Source organism: Pleurodeles waltl, chromosome 10 (assembly GCF_031143425.1).
Source record: "Pleurodeles waltl isolate 20211129_DDA chromosome 10, aPleWal1.hap1.20221129, whole genome shotgun sequence".
NCBI classification, from domain to species: Eukaryota; Metazoa; Chordata; class Amphibia; order Caudata; family Salamandridae; genus Pleurodeles; species Pleurodeles waltl.
Genome location: NC_090449.1, coordinates 242,111,524 through 242,137,948, shown reverse-complemented (window position 1 = coordinate 242,137,948; position 26,425 = coordinate 242,111,524). Strand labels below are relative to the sequence as shown.

At 45.1% G+C, this 26,425-nt stretch overlaps 1 protein-coding gene across 1 annotated transcript in view; it reads right to left on the bottom strand.

The window, feature by feature from the left end:
• Positions 1 to 26,425, bottom strand: part of VWA3A (von Willebrand factor A domain containing 3A) — a 541,655-nt gene that overhangs the window by 368,693 nt on the left and 146,537 nt on the right. Inside the window, exons 14-15 of the mRNA XM_069210293.1 lie at positions 13,515 to 13,618; positions 9,864 to 9,944 (exon numbers count right to left, since the gene is read on the bottom strand). Of these exons, the coding sequence (XP_069066394.1) occupies positions 9,864 to 9,944; positions 13,515 to 13,618 (185 nt within the window). The remainder of the gene's footprint in view (positions 1 to 9,863; positions 9,945 to 13,514; positions 13,619 to 26,425) is intronic.

The window sequence follows — 26,425 nt, the reverse complement described above, 5'->3', positions numbered from 1 at the left end:
TAAATCCAACTTCACCAGTCAGCAGGATTTTGTATTACTATTCTGGCCATACTAAATATGACCTTCCTGCTCCTTTCAGATCAGCAGCTACCACTTCAACAATGTATGAGGGCAGCCCCAATGTTAGCCTATGAAGGGAGCAGGCCTCAAAGTAGTGTAAAAACGAATTTAGGAGTTTTACACTACCAGGACATATAAACTACACAGGTACATGTCCTGCCTTTTACCCACACAGCACCCTGCTCTAGGGGTTACCTAGGGCACACATTAGGGGTGACTTATATGTAGAAAAAGGGGGGTTTAGGCTTGGCAAGTACTTTTAAATGCCAAGTTGAAGTGGCAGTGAAACTGCACAAACAGGCCTTGCAATGGCAGGCCTGAGACAAGGTTAAGGGGCAACTTAAGTGGGTGGCACAACCAGTGCTGCAGGCCCACTAGTAGCATTTAATCTACAGGCCCTAGGCACATATAGTGCACTCTACTAGGGTCTTACAAGTAAATAAAATAGCCAATCATGGATAAACCAATCAACAGTACAATTTACACAGAGAGCATATGCACTTTAGCACTGGTTAGCAGTGGTAAAGTGCCCAGAGTTCAAAAACCAACAACAGCAGGTCAGAAAAAATAGGAGGAAGGAGGCAAAAAGTTTGGGGATGACCCTGCCAAAAAGGCCAGCTCCAACACAGACCTTATACTCTTATGGCTACCCTTCACTTACAATGTCTAAGGTTTTGCTTAGACACTGTAGGGGCATAGTGCTCATGCACATATGCCCTCACCTGCGGTATAGTGCACCCTGCCTTAGGGCTGTAAGGCCTGCTAGAGGGGTGACTTACCTATGCCACAGGCTGTGTAAGGTTGGCATGGCACTCAGGGGAGTGCCATGTCGACTTAGTATTTTTCTCCGCACCAGCACACACAAGCTGTGAGGCAGTGTGCATGTGCTGAGTGAGGGGTCCCCATGGTGGCATAAGACATGCTGCAGCCCTTAGAGACCTTCCCTGGCATCAGGGCCCTTGGTACCAGGGGTACCAGTTACAAGGGACTTATCTGAGTGCCAGGGCTGTGCCAATTGTGGAAGCAAAGGTACAGTTTAGGGAAAGAACACTGGTGCTGGGGCCTGGTTAGCAGGGTCCCAGCACACTTTCAATAAAAACTTAGCATCAGCAAAGGTAAAAGGTTAGGGGTACCCATGCTAAGGAGGCATTTCCTTACACAACCTCCCCCCCCCCAAAACGAAAGAGGATGAGACTAACCTTTCCCAAGAGAGTCTTCATTTTCTAAGCGGAAGAACCTGGAAAGTCCATCAACATTGGCATCGGCAGTCCGAGGTCTGTGTTTCACTACAAAGTCCATTCCCTGCAGGGATATGGACCACCTCAACAGTTTAGGGTTTTCTCCTTTCATTTGCATTAGCCATCTGAGAGGTCTGTGGTCAGTTTGAACCAAAAAGGTTTGGTCTCAGCTTCTTCAGGGACCAGACCACAACAAAGGCCTCCCTCTCAATGGCACTCCAAGGCTGCTCCCTGGGGAGTAACCTCCTGCTAATAAAAGCAACAGGCTGGTCAAGGCCATCATCATTTGTTTGGGACAGGACTGCCCCTATCCCATGTTCAGAGGCATCAGTCTGCACAATGAACTGCTTGGAGTAATCTGGAGCTTTCAAAACTTGTGCTGTGCACATTGCTTGCTTCAGGGTGTCAAAGGCCTTTTGACAGTCCACGGTCCAGTTCACTTTCTTGGGCATTTTCGTGGAGGTAAGTTCTGTGAGGGGTGCCACTATTGATCCATATTCCTTCACAAACCTCCTATAGTACCCAGTCAAGCCAAGGCATGCCCTGTCTTGAGTCTGGGTTTTTGGAGCTACCCAGTCCAGAATAGTCTGGATCATGAGTTGGAGTGGCTAAACTTGTCCGCCACCTAAATGGTGACCCAAGTAAACCACAGTACCCTGTCCTATCTGACATTTAGATGCCTTGATAGAGAGGCCTGCAGCTTGCAGGGTCTGCAAAACCTTCTTTAGGTGGACCAGGTGATCCTGCCAGTTGGAGCTAAAGACAGCAATGACATCAAGATAAGCTGCACTAAAGGACTCCAAACCAGCAAGGACGTGATTCACCAACCTTTGGAAGGGGGCAGGGGCATTCTTTAAGCCAAAGGGCATTACGGTAAACTGGTAGTGCCCATCAGGTGTAGAGAATGCTGTTTTCTCTTTTGCTCCTGATGCCATTCTTATTTATCAGTACCCTGCTGTTAAGTCAAAGGTACTTAAGTAGTTGGCAGCACCCAATTTGTCAATTAATTCATCTACCCTTGGAATGGGGTGAGCATCTGTCTTGGTGTCTGTAGTCCACACAAAACCTCATTTCTCTCTTGCCCTCTTTTGTGTGAGGTTTGGGGACCAAGACCACAGGGCTAGCCCAGGGACTGTCAGAGTGCTCAATCACTCCCAACTCCAGCATCTTGTGAACTTCCACTTTGGTGCTTTCCTTAACTTGACCAGACTTTCTGAATATTTTGTTTTTGACAGGCATGCTGTCTCCTGTTTCCACATCATGGGTACACAGGTGTGTCTGACCAGGGGTTAGGGACAAGAGCTCAGCAAACTGCTGGAGGACTTGCCTGCAGTCAGCCTGCTGTTGGCCAGAGAGGGTGTCTGAATAGATCACTCCATCTACTGTGCCATCCTTAGGGTCAGTGGAGAGGAGATCAGGGAGAGGTTCACTCTCCGTTTCCTGGTCCTCATCTGTAACCATTAACATGTTTACATCTGCCCTATCATGGAAGAGTTTGAGGCGGTTAACATAGATCACCCTCGTGGGGGTCCTGCTAGTGCCTAGGTCCACCAGGTAGGTGACATGACTCTTCTTTTCTAGCACTGGGTAAGGGCCACTCCATCTGTCCTGAAGTGCCCTGGGAGCCACAGGCTCCAGAACCCAGACTTTATGCCCTGGCTGAAACTCAACAATAGCAGCCTTTTGGTCATACCACATCCTCTGGAGTTGTTGGCTGGCCTCAAGGTTTTTGCTAGCCTTTTCCATGTACTCTGCCATCCTTGAACGTAGGCCTAGTACATAGTCCACCACATCTTGTTTAGGCTCATGGAGAGGTCTCTCCCAGCCTTCTTTTGCAAGAGCTAGTGGTCCCTTAACAGGATGGGCAAACAGAAGTTCAAAGGGGGAAAACCCTACTCCCTTCTGAGGCACCTCTCAGTAGGCGAAAAGCAGGCATGGCAAGAGAACATCCCGTCTCCTTTTGAGTTTTTCAGGGAGCCCCATGATCATGCCCTTTAATGTCTTGTTAAATCTCTCAACAAAACCATTGGCATGTGGATGGTATGGTGTGGTGAATTTGTAAGTCACCCCACACTCACTCCACATATGTTTCAGGTAAGCTGACATGAAGTTGGTACCTCTGTCAGAAACCACCTCCTTAGGAAATCCCACTCTGGTAAAAATACCAGTGAGTGCTTTGGCTACTGCAGGGGCAGTGGTGGACCTAAGGGGAATTGCCTCAGGGTACCTAGTAGCATGATTCACTACTACTAGGATATACTGATTCCCTGATGCTGTGGGACGTTCAAGTGGGCCCACTATATCCACTCCCACTCTTTCAAATGGGACCCCCACCACTGGAAGTGGAACGAGGGGGGCCTTTGGATGGCCACCTGTCTTACCACTGGCTTGACAGGTGACACAAGATGTATAAAACTCCTTTACCCTTTGGGACATATTGGGCCAATAGAAATGGTTGACTAACCTCTCCCCATGTCTTTGTATGTCCCAAGTGCCCAGCAAGGGGAATGTCATGGGCTAAAGTCAGAATGAACTCCCTAAACTCCTGAGGCACTACCACTCTCCTAGTGGCACCAGGTTTGGGATCTCTTGCCTCAGTGTAAAGGAGTCCATCTTCCCAATAGACCCTGTGTGTTCCACTGACATTTCCTTTTTCTTGTTCTGCTGCTTGCTGTCTTAGGCCTTCAAGAGAGGGACAGGTTTATTGCCCCTTCCACAGCTGTTCCCTTGAGGGTCCCCCTGGGCCCAAGAGCTCAACCTGGTAAGGTTCAAGCATCATGGACTCAGTTCCTTCAGGGGATAGAACTTCTTCCTAGGAAGAGAGGTTCTGTTTCTTTTTCTGTGCTGAAGTTGGTTCCCCAGTCTTCTTTCCTTTCCTCTTGGAAGTTTGGGCCATTATTCCAGACTCACACACTTCTTTTTCATCCTGAGACCTGCACTGTACCCTAGTCTTGACACACACAAGTTCAGGGATACCCAGCATGGCTGCATGGGTTTTGAGTTCTACCTCAGCCCATGCTGAGGACTCCAGATCATTTCCAAGCAGACATTCTACTGGTATAGCAGAAGAAACTACCACCTGTTTCAGGCCAGTGACCCCTCCCCAATCTAAAGTTACAATTGCCATGGGATGGACTTTAGTCTGATTGTCAGCATTGGTGACTGGATAAGTTTGTCCAGCCAGGTATTGTCCTGGGGAAACCAGTTTGTCTGTCACCATGGTGACCCTGGCACCTGAATCCCTCAGGCCTTCTACTCTAGTCCCATTAATAAAGAGCTGCTGCCTGTATTTTTGCATGTTAGGCGGCCAGGCAGCAAGTGTAGCTAGGTCCACCCCACCCTCTGAGACTGATGTAGTTTCAGTGTGAACCCTGATTTGCTCTGGGAACACTGTTGATCCCACTTGGAGACTAGCTATTCCAGTGCTAACTGGAGTAGTAGTTGTTGTGGAACCTTTCTTGGGACAGGCCTTGTCTCCTGTTTGGTGTCCATGCGGATTACAGCTGCGAAACCAGGCCTTTTTGGAATCAAAGTTTTTATCCTTATACCCAAATGAGGATTGTGAAGAGGCTTTGGACACACCCTCCTGTGCAGGTTTTTGGGGCCCTGGAGAAGACTCTTTACCTTTTCCCTTGGATGTCTCAACACTCTTCCTCTAGGGAGGCTTTGTGACCCCTTTCTTTTGGTCACCCCCTGTGGAAGTCTTGGTCACCCTTGTCTTGACCCAGTGGTCTGCCTTCTTTCCCAATTCTTGGGGAGAAATTGGACCTAGATCTACCAGATGCTGATGCAGTTTATCATTGAAACAATTACTTAACAGATGTTCTTTCATAAACAAGTTATACAGCCCATCATAATAATTTACACCACTGCCATTAATCCAACCATCTAGTGTTTTGACTGAGAAGTCAACAAAATCAACCCAGGTCTGGCTTGAGGATTTTTGTATTGAGCCCCCCTGAACCTAATCCTGTACTCCTCAGTTGTGAATCCAAAGCCCTCAATCAGGGTAGCCTTCATGAGGTCATAGGATTCTGCATCTTTACCAGAGAGTGTGAGGAGTCTATCCCTATACTTTCCAGTGAACATTTCCCAAAGGAGAGCACCCCAGTGAGATTTGTTTATTTTTCTGGTTGCACAAGCCCTCTCAAAAGCTGTGAATCACTTGGTGATATCATCACCATCTTCATATTTTGTTACAATCCCTTTGGGGATTTTTAGCATGTCAGTACTTTCTCTGACCCTATTTATGTTGCTGCCACCATTGATGGGAGCTAAACCCATCCCTTTTCTTTCCCTCTCTATGGCTAGGAGCTGTCTCTCCAAAGCCAATCTTTTGGCCATCCTGGCTAACAGTAGGTCATCTTCATTGAGGCTGTCCTCAATGAATCCAGAGTTACTGGTCTCCCCTGTGGGAGAACCAGTATCTCTGACTATCACTTGTGGAGTCAGGGTTTGAGGGACCCTGGCCTCTTTAACTAGGACAGGAGGGAGGGAATCATCCTCCTGGTCACTAGCTTCTCCCTCTGTAGGATTATCCTCAGAGGGGTGGTCCTTTATAAACTCTGCCAAAAGCTCCTGGAGCTTTACTTTGGTAGGGTTGGACCCAGTTTTTTATATTTTTTAGCTTACAGAGAGTCCTTAGCTCTGACATCCCTAGATGCAGGTAAGGGGTGAGGTTGAGTTCCACCACCATCTCATCTGTGCTAGACATTATTTCTCTAAAAGTTAGGATGACTTTTTAAGAATCTAAAAACGACTTCTAGAACTTAAATCCAAACTTTTACAAACTTTTAAACTATAAATGAAATGCTAACAGGGACTTACACAAGGCCCTAGCAAGACTTTTAAAAATTTAGAAAAATAGCTCAAATTTCAAAAATCAGTTTCTAATGACAATTTTTGGAATTTAGTTGTGTTGATAAGGTATTGGCTGAGTAGTCCAGCAAATGCAAAGTCTTAGACCCCACCGCTGATCCATAAATGTAGGAAGTTGGCTCTGTATATACTATTTCAAAGCAGGAAACAGTGTGCACAGAGTCCAAGGGTTCCCCTTAGAGGTAAAATGGTGGCAAAATTAGATAATTCTAATGCTCTATTTTGTGGTAGTGTAGTCGAGCAGTAGGCTTATCAGAGGGTAGTGTTAAGCATTTGTTGTAAACACACAGGCAATAAATGAGGAACACACACTCAAAGGCTTACTCCAGGCCAATAGGTTTTTATATAGAAAAATATATTTTCTTAGTTTATTTTAAGAACCACAGGCTCAAGATTTGAAGTAAACACATAAAATGCAACGTACTTCACACAGGTAAGTTAGGAACTTTGAATAAAAGCAATATCATATAAAGTGTTTGTTAAAATGGCAATAAGCTATTTTAAAAGTGGACACAAAGCAAAAATCAACAGTTCCTGGGGGAGGTAAGTAAAGGTTAGATTGTGAGGTAAGTAAAACACTTACAAGTCTCAGTTCCTGGCCATAGGCAGCCCACCGTAGGGGTTCAAGGCAACCCCAAAGTTACCACACCAGCAGTTCAGGGCTGTTCAGATGCGGAGGTCAAAGAGGAGCCCAAAACACTTAGGCGCCTTTGAAGCACAGGGGTGCTCCGGTTCCAGTCTGCCAGCAGGTAAGTACCTGCGTCCTCGAAGGGCAGACCAGGGGGGTTTTGTATAGCACTGGGGGGGACACAAGTAGGCACACAAAACGTACCCTCAGCTGCACAGGGGCGGCCGGGTGCAGTGTGCAAAGCAGGCGTCGGTTCTAAGATAGGATTCAATGGAGGGACCCGGGGGTCACTCTAGCGGTGCAGGCAGGGCCAGGGGGGGCTTCTCAGGACAGCCACCACCTGGGCAAGGCAGAGGGTCGCCTGGGGGTCACTCCTGCACTGAGGTTCGGTTCCTTCAGGTCCTGGGGGCTGCGGGTGCAGTGCTGGTTCCAGGCGTCGGGTCCCTTGTTACAGGCAGTCGCGGTAAGGGGAGCCTCTGGATTCTCTCTGCAGGCGCCACTGTGGGGGTCAGGGGGGTTGTCTCAGTCTACACATGGGGTTGCAGTCACCGGGGAGTCCTCACTGTGGTGTTTGTTCTCTGGATCTCGAGCCGGGTGCAGAGTGAGAAGCTCACGCTTCCGGAGGGAAACGTGAAGTCTTCAAAAGTTGCTTCTTTGTTGCAAAGAAGTTGCTGTTGTTGAGCAGAGCCGCTGCTTACTGGAGTTTCTTGGTCCTTTAGTCCAGGGCAGTCCTCTGAAGCTTCAGAGGTCACTGGTACCTGTCGGATGCGTCGCTGGTTGCAGGTTTTCGAATTAGGAGACAGACCGGTACGGCTGGGGCCAAAGCAGTTGTTGTCTTCCATCTTCTCTGCAGGTTTGTCAGTCAGCAGTCCTTCTTGTTTCTTCAGGTTGCAGGAATCTGATTTCCTGGAATCTGGGGTGCCCCTAAATAATAAAGTTTGGGGTGTGTTTAGGTCTGGGGGGGCAGTAGCCAATGGCTACTGTCCTGGTGGGTGGCTACACCCTCTTTGTGCCTCCTCCCTGTAGGGAGGGGGGCACATCCCTAATCCTATTGGGGGAATCCTCCAAAATTAAGATGGAGGATTCCTAAAGGCAGGGGTCACCTCAGCTCAGGACACCATAGGGGCTGTCCTGACTGGTGGGTGACTCCTCCTTGTTTTTCTCATTATCTCCTCCAGCCTTGCCGCCAAACGTGGGGGCAGGGGCCGGAGGGGCGGCCATCTCCACTAGCTGGGATGCCCTGGGGCGCTGTAACAAAAGGGGTGAGCCTTTTAGGCTCACCGCCACGTGTTACAGTTCCTGCAGGGGGAGGTGTGAAGCACCTCTACCCAGTACAGGCTTTGTTCCTGGCCACAGAGTGACAAAGGCACTCTCCCCATGTGGCCAGCAACTTGTCTGGTTTGTGGCAGGCTGGCAGGAACTGGTCAGCCTACACTAGAAGTCGGATTGGTATTCAGGGGGCATCTCTAAGATGCCTTCTGAGTGTATGTTACAATAAATTGCACACTGGCATCAGTGTGCATTTATTGTGCTGAGAAGTTTGATACCAAACTTTCCAGATTTCAGTGTTGCCATTATGGAACTGTAGAGTTCTTGTTTGACAAACTCCCAGACCATATACTCTTATGGCTACCCTGCACTTACAATGTCTAAGGTTTTGTTTAGACGCTGTAGGGGCATAGTGCTCATGCACATTTGCCCTCACCTGTGGTATAGTGCACCCTGCCTTAGGGCTGTAAGGCCTGCTAGAGGGGTGACTTACCTATGCCACAGGCAGTGTATGGTTGGCATGGCACTCCGAGGGGAGTGCCATGTCGACTTAGTCTTTTTCTCCCCACCAGCACACACAAACTGTGAGGCAGTGTGCATGTGCTGAGTGAGGGGTCCCCAGGGTGGCATAAGACATGCTGCAGCCCTTAGAGACATTCTCTGGCATCAGGGCCCTTGGTACCAGGGGTACCAGTTACAAGGGACTTATCTGAGTGCCATGGCTGTGCCAATTGTGGAAGCAAAGGTACAGTTTTGGGAAAGAACACTGGTGCTGGGGCCTGGTTAGCAGAGTTCCAGCACACTTTCAGTCAAAACATAGCATCAGCAAAGGCAAAACGTTAGGGGGTAACCATGCATAGGAGGCATTTCCTTACAATCGGTGTCAAGACTGATGTTGTGGAAGGTCGGGTGATATGACTGACACTGGTCTGCATCCAGGTTTGGATCCTTGGGTGCCCCTCTGCATGGAGTTAGCCCATGCGCAGGCTCCGCAAAGCAAGGTTTAGAACGTCAACACTCCCTCGTCTCATAGGCCAACAGATGAGGAGAAGTCAAAGAACGCTTTGACTTCTTAGAATTCCTCATGTGCCTCAACTTAACCGATTGCCCAGAGGACTTTGAGTGGGACAACGATGATGGAGGACTCCGCACTGATCCCAGGACCTTCCTCTTGACCATGATCTCGACTTGCACAGAGTCCAGCAGCGGGCCACCATCAGCTATAGGGACCGCTCCCTCAAAGCCTTCAGATACATGGCCCAACATTGGAGCACGACTTAGGGTTTTGGTAGTGCTCCAGGCACCAAAGACATACAAGGTGCGGATCTTTCAATGTTACCAATGTTTAGGGGACAGAACACATGCACTTTAGCACTAGTTTGCAGTTATAAAGTACCCAGGTCCAACACATCTGTTTGCCCCAAAGGCATGTACAAAACTGGTGGAAACTGACTTCAGTATTCAGAGGAGGGCTTCTTATGGCTTTAGCGAAGTCATGTGGTGTCGCCTATGGAGTCGTGAAGATTCTGAATTTCTTGTTGACGTGGGAAAGCTATCAAGAAAGTTTCAGTGAAATGCTGGTGCATGGGGATATTCAAAAGGTGAGGAATCCAAAGGTAAATATATCCATCAGAATACAGCACTACATGTGAGAGTTCAAGTTTAACACTGAAAGGCAAGTAACTGGAAACTATCACTTTTACAACTTTACAAAGCAATTGTGCCACAGAATGTAAATATATTCCAGTTTGGCATACATTATTTTAAATAATATCAAAATAACATTTTACCTGGTATTCATATAAGATGGGCAGGTCAACATGAAGATTTTTCACACTACCATCATGCCATTCAAACTGCATCATAGCTCTCTGCAAATGGGAACAATAAGACTTATTTTAATGGTGCTACAGCAGAATACTCAAATGTGTTCATAACAGCAATACTAAGTACTTCTGGTCCCAAAGACCTTTTTCCTCTACGTGATGGAAATCCTTCAAAGAATGGGGTGAGCTTGAGAATTTTACACCACAAAGACAAGTAAATGATGGTCTGAGCAACTGGCCATCGTATCTGTTCTTGTGACAAAGTCATATTTTCAGCCTACCATACTGAGCACATCTAAATAAACCAAGCTTAAAAAGGTGTATTTTGCAAATGCTGGAGCTTGTGCAGAAGGTAGGGTGGAAGCTGTTTGAGTAGTTTAAGTGAATTATAAGCAAGGCAATGATTGCTCGGAGTATCAAAATTGATGCTTGGTACAGAAAGGTTTTTCTCAGCAACTGCAGCTTTTAGAAGCAGGCTCTCAGTGCTCTGTTGATTTGTGAAATCAGCCTTAAGTTTGCATCCATGGTACTCAAAGTTAATTCACTGTCCATATAAAGTTTAAGTCCAAACTGCTACCCTTGGAACTGTCAGACTTCATTTGGATCCTGAATACGTCATTTGGGCAAACATTGTATGATTTCTGACAAATCCCTTTATCACCCTATCACTCAAACTGTAACCGTGTACTAGGTCAAATGCAAAAGAGAGTATCTGCAATACTGATACCTCTTTTCCATTTGGTCTTTTATCTAATGTTCATTGTTCCGCTAACGGATCCTTGTGTCCAGCCTTTTTTTCAAACAGATTTTATCAGGTGTTCAGTTTACATATACCTTGACAAGCAGGGCACTGCACTGACACATATATATAACAAGTAAACAATGCTATCAAGAGATCTTGAAATCAAAACAAAACACAATATAGTGTTCAGTAGAATAGCTCAAGGATACAATAACAGAAATGCATAAGAACAACTCATTCCTTTAATTCCCTCTGTCCCAAGCGTGTACCCTGTGCGGTCCCAACACCCGAAACAGTATGTGCCATTGCATGAGGAAGTGGCCTAAATTTGTCCTGTGTGCTTTTCCCGCTCTCCCATACATTTCCGCTTCTCCTGTTCTCATATTTATAGCCGCTGTTGAGGACTGCTGGCTCACTATTTTTGTGTCAGTCTTCAACTTGGATTTTCCTAAGAACATCTTCTAGACACTTCCTGAGATTTTGTTTTACATTTTTTATTTTTAAAAAGACTTCATCCCATTTCAACAAAACTAAAGTACAAATCACAACCTCTTTCAGCAGGATGATTTGAAGATGTACACACGCACAATGCCAGTGGAGTGGATTATTTGTAGCTCCATTTTAATAGCACCAAAAGGAGATTGGTAAGAAGAATGCAGTGTCAAATATTCATTTTAAAAAAAGAGGAACAGGACACTTTAAACCAAATAAAACACATGTAATGGAATACATTTTCTTGCTCAGAATAATGAGTATCAGATATCTTAAGTTGCATTTCTCTCCCACAACAATTGCCTACAATTTTATTATTACCTTAAATGTGAGTCCCTTTCCCATCTTGACAAACTCAAGTAGAACCATCTGACCAACATCACAAAATCAATTTGCTTTTACATGCATGCAGATAGAGGTCCTGATTTAGAACTTGGCGGACGGGTTACTGTGTCACAACGGTAAGGGATATCCCGTCTGCCGAAATCTAAATCCCATTCTGTCCTGTAAGATTTGGATTTCGGCAGGTGGGATAACCGTCAATGTTGTGACAGAGTAACCCATCCACCAAGTTCTTAATCAAGCCCAAAGTTTGGAGTAGAAGTCGGCAATGTCACATATAAATTTTGTCAGATAAAATTAGTGTACAGTTCCAACAGGAAACATCACTTGCAACGTGGCAAATGCAATGAGTTGCATTTACCACGACGCCATCACCACGCTTACTGGAACAACAACTCCCTTTTTCTCTGCTTTAACCTTGCATGCGTGGTTAAGGCAGAGAAAAAGGGAGTCTGCATCGGTATAGGATGTGGTCAGGTAAGTGGGGCTGGGGGGCCAGTTTTTAGGGGTGAGAGGTTGGGCTAATTTTGTTTTTAGGGGCTGGGTGGGGGTAATTTTATATTTAGGGGGATTTAGTGGTGGGGGTTGGGGTAATTTTGTTTTTAGGGGGATTTAGGGGTGGGGTGGGGGTTGAGGTAATTTTGTATTTAGGGCGGGTGGGGGGGTCGGGTTTTAAGGGGTGGGGGATCAGGGTCATTTTGTATTTAGGGTGGTTGGGGTGCGGGGTTTTAGGGTGGGAGGGTCAGGGAAGTTTTATTTTTAGGGCCGGGGTAATTTTGTATTTAGGGCGGGTGGGGGTAGGTTTTTAGGGGCAGTGGTGGGGGGTCGGGGTAATTTTGAATTTACGGGCCGGTGGGGGGGGGCAGATTTTAAGGGATGGACTGGGAGGTCGGGGTAATTCTGTGTTTAGAGGGGGTGGGGTGGTTCGGCTAATTTTGTTTCTAGGGGCTGGGTCGGAGGTTGGAGTAGGATGCAGTCAGGTAAGTGGGGCTGGGAGAAGATTGGGGTAGTTTTTAGGGGTGGGGTGGTTTTTTAAGCGGCAGGGTGGGAGGTCAGGGTAGTTTTGTTTTTAGGGGACAGGGTAATTTTGTTTTTAGGGTGGGTTTTTAGGGGCGGCGGTGGTGGGGTGGGGGTAATTTTGTATTTAGGGCAGGTGGCGGGCTCAGGTTTTTAGGGGTGGGGGTTGGTGGTCAGGGTAATTTTGCTTTTAGGGGCGGGGTAGTTTTTTTGGGGCGGTGGGGGTCAGTTGTTTTTAGGGCAGATGGGGGTTGGGGTAGGTTTTAGGTCTCTGGGTGAGTGGGGGGTCGGGTAGTTTTGTTTTTGGGGCGGGTAGTTTAATTTTGTGGGTGGGGGCGAGGTAGGTGTGTTTTAGGGTGGGTGGGGGGTCAGGCTAGTTGTGTTTATAGGGTGGGTGAGGGGGTGGCATGCAAAAACCATGCATGTCACTCCACACATGCCTTTACTAGGCATGCCTTTACAACGAAAAATCGTTGTAAAGGCATGCGTGGCAAAGCCATGCGGGGAAACAACGTGGTTGTTGTTCCGACAGCGTTGTTCAGGTATGCATGGTTGGCGCATGCGTTGTTCCATCATACATCCGTTACAACAGGTGATCTGACATTTTTGGTAGACAATGGGATCTGAAGCCCTTTCGCTCAAGTGTGCAAGACTGAGACAAAGCCCTTCACTACAGTCATAAATATGGGTTTCATTGTGAGATTCTACTGCTAACTACCTATTTTTTAGGTTGACGATTATTCAGGGTGTGTTGAGTTAAGGACTGGGCTTGCCATCTGATTTGTGGTTGGAACTATGTAATCATTCCCAATACAAAAAGTGTATATTTAAAACAGCAAACTTGATGCCCCTGGCAACAAGCAACATTACCACTGGTCCTCCACTTCACAACCAAGAATAGCCACCTTTGGTTCACATAATTATGCAGGTAAATAAAACACATTCACATTCCCCCCTTTCCAGTTGCATCTAACAAACATGATGAAAACTAAAATCACGAGAAAAAACACGAGTTCAGGTACCTCATGGAGTGTAGAGGACACCGTTTTTTGAAGAATAGGTACAAATTCTTCCACAGGAGAATATGCATTAGGCGCTAACACCTGATAAAGGCTTAGCTTCTTGCCTGTAAAAAAACAATATAAACATGTAAATGGGCTGTCACCGTTTACAGAAGTGTCATACTTTGATTGTAATGCCTACAATGACAGCGTGTTAATTATTTATTTTATTTCTGTAATACAATATGCAGTGTGTTAACAGGTTTAAATGATGCAGTACATAGACTCATTTTTCAAAGTAAAACCAGAAGTCTTATAAACTAAGTTTACTGTAAATTTCCATTTTGAAATTCACAGAGAATTGCTGGACTACTCTTAGGAAGCTGCAATTTATTCAGAATTCCAGGAGTAGCTCTAGAATTCTTTGTGAGTTTTAAGTTACTCATCTGTGAAAACAATTTCAGATCAGAAAATGAAGCACATTCCTAATTGTGGTGCAGTTTCACTTCCTACATTTTTTCTTCTTCTCACCAAAGGAAATATTTTCTCCTTGCAAAAAGTCCACCCTTTATAGTTCCTCCAATTTGGGGGATGTTCCCTCCTCATTCCCAGCCTGTATAGGAATTTAGTTCTGCACTTCACAGTGATTTGGAAGAGCGTTCAGGGAGGGAATGTGCTGACTAGTAGTTTGTGAATATCCACATATCCACAAGTTCACCTACTTATCTTGAAACCCCACTCTGATCTTAAGCGTGGATGCAATAGGTTTGGGGAATGGTTTCAAAAGTTGCAGTGATTAGAGATGGGGAAAGATTCAAGTGATGGCAGACCTTGCAAATCAATGTAGTTGGTGGAGAATGAGGTGTGAACGAAGACAGTGTAATGTTGCATCCATTTTCTGTATTTCTTCATGACTACATCTATATCCAGTGAAGGAATGCCTTCACAATATGGCTTTGAAAGTTTTCCCAAAGAACTGATAATTATGTTGCACTCTCAGGATTGTGTGGAACTTGATTCCGGATTCTAGGATTATCTACTGCCCTCCAGGGCACCTGTTTCTGTTTTGTCATTTAGGCCTATATGTACAAAAGGAATTTGCATTTCTTAACGGACCGAATCTCAATATCAGGCTGTTAAGAAATGCAAAACTGCCTTCTCAATGTACAGAAGGCCTATGCGGCGTCGCAAAATGCGATTTCTACCCTGTAAAAATCATAGTTTGTGATTCGCAAAATAGGAAATTGCAAATAGGGATTTTCTATTTGGGATTTCCTAACCACATGTACATAGCACTTCCTAATTGCGAATTGGGCATTTAGGAAGTGCTATTACCACTAAATCGGATCAGGTGGTAACCAGGTGCAAACTATAAAAAGGCACCTAAATGCATCAGTCTCTTTTACAGTGGTGGCACTGTATGCTTTGGAGGAGAGGATGCATATTTTGGCAGTAACGCAGAGACAGGAGAGGATATTTAGGGTGTGGGTCACCCTGTTTGAACAGACTGAGAAGGAGGTAATTGATAAGTACAGATTGTGTAGCCAGGTAATACTTGATTTAATAGCTGAGTTACGACCTCAGCTACAGGCCCAACACTCAGAAGCAACCCTAAACCCACATGTGCAGGTATTGTGTTGTCTACACCTCTTAGCCTCGGGCCGTTACCAGGGAGGTCATAGCAGTGGCCGGGGGAGGTGTCACAAAGTGCCTTTTCCATGTTCTTTCACTGATTCCTTGACATCATGGTGAGCAAGATCAACCAATCTATCTTGTTCACAATACCACCCAAACATTGCAACAAACCAAACTCATGTTCTACAGGGTAGCACAGTTCCCCAATGTCATTGGCTGTGTAGATGGCACACACATTGCCATATGTCCCCCCTCAGCAACTGAATACATCTACAGGAACAGGGAAAGCTCACACTCACTTAATGTGCAGGTAGTGTGATGCCTTCTGTATCATAACAGACCTTGTGGCCAGATTACCAGGCACAACCCATGACTCATTAATGTTCTGCTACAGTGGAATCCACATCAGACTATCACAAGGAGAATTTGGCAATTGTTTCCTGCTTTTTAAGAGATTTGCACACTCAATGTACACATTGGCCTCGACAGTGTGTGTAATGTGACCTAATGGTTTTACTTTTCATGTTTTAAAAGTGACAGTGTATATGCCTTATGGCCACCACACATGACTCTGAGGCCAAGAAGTGAGAGACAATACAACCCGGCACACAGGGCAATGTGCTCCATCATTGAGTGGGTCTTTGGGATTCTGAAGTCCCGTTTCCACTGCCTCCACAAAACCAGTGGGGCACTGTTGTACAGACCAGATACTTGCTGAAAGATCATTGCCACTTGTGCCAAACTGCAAAATATTGCAATGAGGAAGGATCTGCACAACATCTCCATAGAGCCAGATACCAACTCTGATGATGAGTTACCACCGCTACAGGTGCAGCAGGAGGGCACACATGTAGCAGAGGGATGTGCTTGATGCACAAAGATCACAAGTTATTTCTCAGGTAAAACAAATTAGATAATCAAATAATGAGATATCACACATGATTCTAATGCTTGGTGCATAACTGAGACACCACCTTTAATTCAGGTAATACTCAAGGATTGATGGTATCCTTGTGCAAGTAACATTGTTAGTATATGTACAACAGAAGTAACATATGGAAAACAAAACTAATGCAACTCATTCCTCTGAGTGTACAGTGCTTCACTTCTTTCTGGGTTTGGGTGCTTTGTCTGCAACATTGGGATGTGGAACTGGTGATATGTCAGTCCCAGAAGTGTGTCTGCATGAACACCTGGTAGTGCATGCCTCATGAACGAATTTGGCACTGAGGCTAGAGCCCTCTTCGCTCTCAGGTGGGGGCAGGATGTTGGGGACACAGAGGTTGTGGGTGTGGATGGTCTCTAGGGCTGTGGTCACTAGTACAAGCCCACCTGACAGCCTTGCCCTAGGCCAATCCGAATGTTCACAGTACGCCTTGCTAGCGTTGTTGTGGCTACTTTCAGGTGGTTAAGGGTCCAGGTGAAGCAATCAAACCTTGTCAAGTACTGCCTCTGCCTCTGCCTCTGTTTCTGCACATGGTGCTCCCTCTCCATTACCACTAGTCAACAGTGCTGACTTCTCTCCAGGTTCTGCAGCAACATAGACATACGTTGCAGCAGCCTACTAACTGTTCGTATCTGTCTTGTCTACAGGCGCTGTACAGAAATGATGGCCCGCTCCAACCCACCATACACAGGAGCACTATCCAACATGTTGCCTGACATGTTCCTATTACAGATTGCTGATCTTTGCTGTCCGTGTGTCTTGGCCTCTGATGTTGTGGGTTCGCTGATCCGTGATTGGTCGTCATCACTGTCCACAAAATCGGGCAGAGGTGATATGGTTGCTCACCTGCCAGTAGGAGCTGGGAATGATGGGTGGAGAGGTTGGTGGTGGTGTTGTGTGCTGCATGACCCCATAAGTGTCAGTAGGCCCTTTGGCTGCAATGAGTCATGGCACATCTGCGCTGTGATCTGTATAAATTAATGTAACTAGTTAGAGTAAATAAATAGCTACAGTTTGACCAGTATGATGTTGTATCTCTTTTACACATGTTTGTAACAGGTTAATATTGTAGGGATACGGTTGTGGTAGTAATCAGCACATAGTTCAGCAAGCAGGTGATGTGTACTACAACCCCCAGGATGCAATGCCAGAGTGTGGCAAACATCTCAATGGACCTAATCATGCTGTGTGTATGATATATGGATTTAGTAACATTCTGTTTTGTTGAATAAGTGAAGGGAAGATGACTTACAGTGGATGGTGCCTGTTGGATAGGTGTGGATGTCACCTACTCCCACTACACTCTCTGGTTCCAAGGTCCCCTCTATCAGTGTCTCCATGGGAGTTCGAGAGGTGTTGTGAGGGTCCTCCACCAGTTCCACATTCCTCTACCATCCTGCTGACCAGCTTCTCCTTCATACGAGACCTCAGATCATACCATCTTTTGCAGATCCCAGGGATGCTCCTGTGGGTGACTCCTAGGGAGTTCACCTTCTCCAGGATGGTGGTCCATATCCTGTTATTTTGGCTCTGTGGCACTGAGAAGGGGCCCTTTCCAAAATGTTGCTCCATATGGGCCACACATACCTCTGTCAGGAGCTTCAGCTCCTTCTCAGTGAACTAAACTTTGAGCTTTCTGCACCCTGAGTCCTTGCTCCCCTCCTCTGTGGCCATGGTATTCTCCTGGGGTGAGGTAATCTGTAGCAGCGGTGCTGCAGGGGCAATACTTACTTCCAGTGCTGGCCTCTGTCTTGTGGACACACCCTATATTTATACACTTCCTAATCTGACATCATCATTGTGCACCAGGAAACAGGATTTCCAAAATTGTGATTTTCTACTAGGAAATCACAATTTTGTGATTTCCTAAATGGTGATTTCATAATAACAATTACAACTCCAAAGGAATCACTATAAAGAAATCACAATTTATGTATATTCCAATTTGCGATTCCCAAATAGTGATTTCTTCAGATTCGCTATTTAGGAATCGCAAATGTGGAATTTCGTACACATGGGGGCCTTAGTGATCTCACCTACAGTCAGCCTTAGCTCAATGCTTCCAAAAACCCATTTTGTCCAACATAGACTTAGAGTGGGCTTTGTGTCAGTCACCTGGCTGTGATTTGATGGCTGTCTTGAGTATCTCTCTTCCTTGCTCCCTATTCCTGTTTGTTCCACCCAAGGATCATTTCTATCTCACTGTGTTGTGATTGGATGTTTCTATCATTCAACTGCTGTATCAGTGGGTAACCATCTTGAAATTTTTTTTACCATTCTAAGGAAGCTGCCTGTGCGCACCCATTTGTGTGGACGTTTTGGAATTGTTTGTCCTTTACTTTAACGAAAATCATGCCAAGATGGCTACCATGTATGTGTGCACACATGGTGGCCCATCTTGGAATGACTTTGCTTTTCCTTCTTTAAAAAAAATATTTCCATGGGGGCCACAGTACATACATGTGCCCTTAAAGTAGCGACCTTAGACTACAGTTTCTTTAAGAATAAAACATTCCAAGATGGCCACCGCATAGTGGCCACCCAGGGGCAAAATAGCATTGGCAAAGCCAATATGTCTGCTCCAAGGTGTGACAGGAGAGAACTATTGGCTTTTCTGATAATTGCTTATTTTTGGAATTGGATAGTTTGGAAAATTATACTGCAGTAGTCCAGACAAGCCATGTCAAGAGATGTTCTGAGCACCACTCAGAAATTCATATGTCTCAGTGGAGACTGGCATCCTTGGTCACTGTTTACTGGGTTTATGCTTTTTAAATAAAGGTTTACTTTCTGAAACCCTTGAGAATGGATGAAGCTGGTCACAATGGTGTCCTCTCCTCCTTCCTGCCATTGACACATGAATCTCCAATGTATCACTGTTAAAAAAGAGGAACCTTCCTTCTAATCACAAAACTGGTCAAATCATATATGATGATTGTCTTGCTGGCTTTCATTTTCAAGCAAACCATTAAGTACTTTTACGTGAGCTAATAGATTCAAATATACGTTCATGTTAGGATGGCCAAGATGAATGCTGGATGACACTACAAGTGGACTTTCATTTTGGAGGAATCAACAGACTTTTGTAAACAAGAGTCATTGTCTATGGTATGTGGTTAGATCAATGAGTATCTGTGCTATATGAATACCTTCATCTGGTGGCCTTCAGCCTAACCGACAGTCATGGGGACGGTGCATGTTTTTTGTACCTCACAAGGCTTGATGCCTAACTGGTGGTAATGGAGGAGATGTGAATTTCTTTTCATCTCGTAGGCTTGATGCCTAATTGGCAGTCATGGGGTAGTTGGGCAATTGCTGTCCATTTCAGGAACATAGTCCCCTAGCCTCAGAGGGGGTAGAGGTAGCAACAGAAACAGAGCAACATGGACAGTTTGCTATGCAAATGCTCCTGAGTTACAGAAAATAGTTGCTGCTTGTGGCAGCACCTTTGAGGCTCTAACAGTTACAGCTTGCAACTGTTGTAACTTAGCCTGATCAGCCAAGGTGTCTCCTAGTAGCACAGCCACAATTAGGGCCTCCCAGGGCCTGAGCAGCCTCAAGCATACATACATTTGCCTTCTATAGAAGTCTTTCAGTATTATTGTTGATGTTGGCGTTTGGGACCTAATGCCTGACCAGCGGTCATGGGGTAAGTGTGTGTTTCTTTTGATCATAAGAATTCTATATTACAAGGAAATAACAGTTCACCTCCACTCTCTGAAAGCAGCTTCTTCCCCAATTGTTCAGAGACTGTATCTATGCCTTTAAACCTATACAGCTATATGCTGGGTCCGAGCTGTAGAAACACCCAAACATACATACTTACTAGTGGGTCTGAGGCCTAACTAACGGTCATGAAGAAGGTGTACATTTCTGTCTCTTAGGTGTAATGCCTGATTTGCAGTGACAGAGTAGGTGTACAGTTTCCGTCAATCTCATGGGCATGGGGTCTGACTGACAATGCTGGTTAAGTCATGGAGCTCACATACTAAACCCTTCTATGAGTTTCATCAGAAACAGATTAGAGACTCCTGCTTCAAAGATTTTAGGATTATTTGTTTATTTGTAGTTTTATGTAGTATGCACATAACCACACACACATACACACACACACACATACACACACACACATGGTGAAAGTGATGGCAAAGTGAGGAAATGTTACAGAAAGGAAAACAACTGCAAAATAATAACAGAACACTTAAAAATGACAAAGAAGCAAGCTAGGTTGCAAGAGTACCAGCACTGGAGTTTCATAATTAAAAAGAAATGATTTGGGTTAAATATAAGAATACCTGATGTGGGCCTAAATACAGAAATCATCATACAGAGTGAGGATGGCTAGAACCAGTGTTGTTTACACAACATCACAAACTACCATGTAGAGAGGAATAAGTATGCACAAAGAATCAAGTAGCATATTACAGGTATTTCAGGAAGTGAAGGTAGAATGAAAAAGTTCCTAGTAGTTAGGGAAGTAATTATATGGGACAGATTGGAGAAACAATTAAATGGGAAATGTCTGAGGTATTTCTTGAAAGTAGAATTAGATGTATAAAGAGTAGACATAACAATGAAAAGAGTTGCTGAATTTGATAGCATACTCATAAAAAGATTGAGTTGTGGAACCCTAGAGGTTCCAGTGCTCTGATTGTAAGTAGACATTGTGGTCTCCCAACATTATTGCTAGATAGTTAAGTGTGCACTTATGAATACCTTTGTGTGTGATACACCTATTCTGTAAATAGATCTAGCTTCAAAGGGTAATTACTAAAGTGACACAAAAAATAGGACAAATGTGGCCAGTGTTTGCTCTTGGTGACAAAATGTACTGCTCACTGAACTGCCACCACCTTCAGTGTAGCAAAGTGTACCTTACGTATGCCTACAAGGAGGCACTTGCCAGAGCGAAGCCTCTAAAAAACATGAGGTCTAGTGCTGAGATTAAAGGTTTAATATGTTACAGTAGTCTCAGCTCAAATAAGGCACTTGTGGTCCCTAATGTGAGGTTTGAGAAACAACGGGTTATTAAAAAAAGGTCCTTATCGAGAATGGTTATTACTTTTAGAAATTATTTCACCTATCTTGCAGCCACTAAGCCCTTACAGTGTTTTAAAATTGGCCACACAGATCTCAATATGTGAATAAAGATTAGTCAGCTCATACAGTTAAATATTTACCTTATTTATTTTTGGCTTTTTTATAACATGTTAGTAACCCTTTTGTACCTTGAGGCCCATATTTAAACTTTTTGACGCAAAACTGCGCAAACGCAGTTTTGCGTCAAAAAGTATAGCACCAGCTTGCGTCATTTCAGAGTGCCAGCCAGGCACCAAATTGATGGAATCCTGCAAGCCGGTGCAAAGGGTGGGCTAGCGTCTGGAACAATTATGTTAGCCGGGTGGGGGTGGTGGTATGGGGGAGGGTGTTTTTGCACCAAAAAATGATGTTAGGCTGGTTATAGGCAAAAGAAGTGAATTTAACCAGCCTAGCATCATTTCCTGACGCAAAACCATCCATACTACATGACTCCTGTCTTGTAAAAGACAGGAGTCATGCCCACAACCTCAATGGCCAGCATTGGGGACAAGGGTCCCCTGGGCATGGCTATTGCACCCAGTGGCATGTAGGGGGGCATTTTAGGCCCCCTAATGGCTCTTTAAAAAATGTTTTAACATACTTACCTCTACTTATCCTACTTACCTGGGATGAGGTCCCCCATCCTCTGATGTGGGTGGGGGTGTCCCTGTGGCTTCGAGTGGGCACATGTGGGCTCTTTCCATGGTGTTTGACCAGAGATATGGGTCCACAGGTCCCCCTAATGCCTGCTCTGACCCAGGTGTTAAATAATGGCGCTAAGCATGCTTAGCACCATTATTTAGGCCCCTGTGCACCTTTTTAGCACGGGAGGATAAATAAGGCGCTAGGGGCTTTGTGTCATTTTTTGTATGGGAACATCTACCTTGCATCTCATTGACGCAAGGTGGTTTTATGCATCCCAAAAAATGACTTTAACTGTAATATTTTGATGCTAGACGGGTCTAGTGTCAAAATATAAATATGGAGTTAAGTTTGCGCTGAATTAGCATCAACAAAAATGCCGCTTATTCAGCACACAGGAAGTATAAATATGCCACTAAGTTTGCTCAATAGTAAACGCTCCTGTGGATTCCGCATCACCATATATCAAAACACTGAAGCTTCAACTTTCACTGTGTCCTTTTTCGGTTGGTGAACTCTGTGTTTTACCATGTGCTGGGGACTTCATTATGGCCTCTGTTTGAGTTGGGTTAGGCTACTTCATCCTAGCCTCTGTTGGGATTGGGTTAGGCTGCAGAGCGTCTTCGTTATGTTTTAGTGGAAGTCTTGTAAAGGTCTTGTTAGAAATTGAGTTTCTGGTTGACCCAGGTATGCACTTTGATCAAGCAGGAACCACAAACCTGGTCAGGGTAAGACACAACACACCCAAAATTAACTTGTGCTCACCCTCTGATAGCTTGGCATAGAGCAGTCAGGCGTAATTTAAGAGGCATTGCGTAAAGTATTTCTGCAACACTTGAAACAGTAAAACAGCTAAAACATCACACCTGGTTAGAACGAACTTAATTTACATAAATAAATACATAAATAAAACAAGACCAAAACGACAAACATCCAGTGAGAAGAACCTGAGTTATATGTTTTAAAAGAATAAATTGTACAAAAGCGCTTAGGAGCAAAAAGCACCAACTGGGGCAATCTGGTCACACCAGACCAGGACAAAGTAAAAAGTTCACGCAGACCATGATGGAGCGCAGGCTGGCCACAGGCACTCCACTTAGCCCGCTGAACAAAAGTACCTTAAAATCCGAGTGCAGGAGTACTGCAGTGTTTCCGCATCAGGCCGTTGAGGAGATGTGTCGAATTTCCCCACACATTCGAGGAGATGCATTGAAGTTCGCCATGCAGTGGTGGTGATGTGTCAAAGCCGAGATGCAATGGAGTTCGGGTGCAGGAGCCGGCTGCATCGATGTTGAGGCAATGCACTGATTCCAATGAGCTCAGTGGCTGCGGTGTGGAGTTCTGTGTTGTCATCGAGGCTGTTGTCGGCAGGGAAGCAGAAGCCTTGGCCGAAGGGAACTGCTTGTTCTGAAAGCAATGCACCAGTTTTACCCAGGCAACAGCAGAGATGCACCAGTTCTGTCCATGCAATGGCGGCGATGCAGTGGATCTGCTGGAGTAGCACATGAAGATCTACCTCTAAGGGTCCAGGGTTGGTGTGGCACTACTTGGCAGGTCAGGCTCACAGCTGGCAGAGCTCAAGTGGGTTGGATGGAGGTCTTTTATGTCCCTGAGACTTCAAATCTGGATACCAGTGGCTGGCCCTTGGAGTCACTCTGGGTTCTGGGTTGGCCTTCTCACCTAGGCAAGGAGGGTAGCAGGCAGCAGGTCAGCACAGCCAGGCAGCAGATTTTTCCAGAGCAGCAATCCAGCAGAGTGGCAGTCCTTGTAGCAGCACAGCAGTCCTTCTTCCTGGCAAGGTATCCACAGGTTCAGAAGTGTACTGAGGTGACAGGATTTGGGGTTGAGTTCGTATACCCAGTGGTGCCTTTGAAGTGAAGGAGGCTTCAAAGATGTCTTTGAAGTGCAGAGAGGTCCACCCTTCCTGCCTCGGCTAGAGACACACTACAGGGGGGTATGCAGCCCTTTGTGTGGGGACAGGATACAGCCTATTCAGGTGTAAATGTGAGGCTGTGGGCAGCTCCTCCCTCCCATCCTGTTAGGATGGCCCATCACGGTCCATCATGTTATACCCAAACTCCCATTGTGTGTGGCTGTCTGTAAGGAATACACAAAGCCCAGCTGTCACTCACCGCAGTCACGCTGGAGGCGCAAAGAACTAAGAGCGGGAAAATGGCAACTTTCTAAAAGTGGCATTTTTAAAACTGTAATAATAAATCCGACTTTGCTATTACAGAGGATTTGTCATTACAATTCCATGAGTACTAAACATGACAGATCTACCTCCGCTCAATTAGGAAATTACTGCTTATTCAATGTTATAAGGAATCCCCGATGTTATCCTATGAGAAGAGTAGGACTCATAGTAGTGAAAAAACGAATTTGGGAGTTTTTCACTACCAGGAAATGAAAAACTTGAAAGTACATGACATAGCTTTTACATACAGTGAACCCTGCCATCTGGGCCTACCCTAGAGGTGACTTACCTGTATGAAAATGGAAGGTTTAGTCCTGGCAAAAGGCTTATTTTGCCAGGTTGACATGGCAGTGTAAACCTGTACATACAGGCTCTCCAATGGCAGGCCTGAGACATGTTTAAAGGGATACTTAAGTGGGTTCGACATCCAGTGCTGCAGGCCCACTAATAGCATTTAAATTACAGGCCCTGGGCAGAAGTGGGTTGGACATCCAGTGCTGCAGGCCCACTAATAGCATTTAAATTACAGGCACAGGGCACATGTAGTGTGCTTTACTAGGGGCTTATAGGTAAACTAAATATACCAATTGGGTACATGCCAATCAAGCCATGAGTTAGAGAGTGAGTACAAGCACTTTAGTACTGGTTAGCAGTGGTAAAGTGCACAGAGTCCTAAGGCAAACAAAAACAAAGTCAGCAAAATTGGAGGTAAGTAAGTGAAAATCGTGGGGTTTACCCTGCATAGAGGGCCAGTTCCACAAGGCCTCATGTTTTGTTGCGTTCTATGTGCTTGTTTTTACTTTTTAGTATTTGTTCCGGTACTGCTTTTCACTATTTTAAATTTGTGACTAAAATGAATGTCAGCGAGCTGGTGAGCGATGAACAAGGGGTGCAACCACACTTGGGCTTGCACTCCCATATCTTTTACTTCACCTTTATTTGTGGATGTCTCTCCCTATGTGTGATGACCATTGTACTTGGACCTATAACTACCCCATTTGCTAGTTCACCATAGCCTAATGCGTTCATGCTTTCTAAAACACAAGTCTGTCCTACAGTTGTTCTTGTATGAGTTTCCAGGTCCAGTCTGATGCGTGGAGGTATTCAAAAGGTGAGGAATCTGTGGTTAGGAGTCTCTATTAGAAGTCTACTATACACATGCTTACTTTTAGTAAATCGGGAGTAAGGTAAGGCAACACAGTTTCTGTCTTGTGTTACTCTGCCCTGGGAAAGCATTCCGTGGATAAAGCATGAGTGTTCCCATGCATTCATGCATGGTTTTTGGCACATTCACAAATTTACTAACAATAATAAACCTGGGAATGTATTAAAATGCTTTGCCTTCCCAGGGGATGTGTAACAAAGAGAAATATGTGTATTTCTCCTCATGGTTTCCTCCTTCTATGTGTGCTGCATTCTGCAGCACATATAGAAAGAAAAATAAGCCTCTGAGGATTGTTTTTGTGCATGAAGGTGTCCCTTCCTGCACAAAAACAATCCTTCCTACAATGGCCTTTGGCAGCCACTAGTGCGCCAAACAAGAGAGAGAGCAGGAATGTTATATATATGTTAGTAGATACGGTGCAGCAGAGGATTCTGACCTACTCTTGGTGTGACTCTCACCTGGATTTGCTGTTTGGCAGCTAATGTTATCTTGATTCAGTGTTTGCTTGTTAGGGATGGTCTGGGTGGAAGGTGTGCAACGAAATTTACTATAAAAAACACTTTGACTGAAAAAATATTTTTTATCCACTCTCTCGCTATGTAGGTCTCGCCTAATAGAGTATACATGCGCTGTGGTTTGCAAGAGAACTGAACGGGGATTGGAGCTCAACCATTGCTTACCATCGGTTTGATTCATTGTCACTTTTAGTTGCTGCCTCCTAATTATCTAACACGTCCTAGTTTCACTGCCTCTTCTTTCGTGTGTAGCATAGATTAAATACCAATTGTTTTATTTTGCTGTGATTGAGGTACTATCTTTCTTTCTTCTTCCCGGTCGTTATTCGTTGTCCATGTTGCGTCTTCTGTGCTGTTTCTTCCCTCCAAACCTCATTGTCTGTGATGTTTCATATCTGCATAGGTGAGACTTAATAACTTTGCCAATGCTAGTTGTCATCTATAATTACAACATCAATTTGTGCAAATGTAATTTTTATCATCATGTAACTAACCTCTGCAGGCGGCTGCTGAGAGCAATAAAGTCAAATAAATACTTGCATATGTAATTGTGGGGCCAAGTTGCAGGTGAGCACCCATAAGGGGCTGGAGGTAAGTGAAAACTGTTGGTTGGCCAGAGAAAAGGCCAATCAGGTAATCAGCACTAGAATGCCCTTCACAGCTCCTCAAAAACAGAGCTTCTGAGATTCAGTAGAACAGGTACAAGAGTCTAATAGCTCATCCCATAGCCTGAAACCCACTGTAATGTGAAAA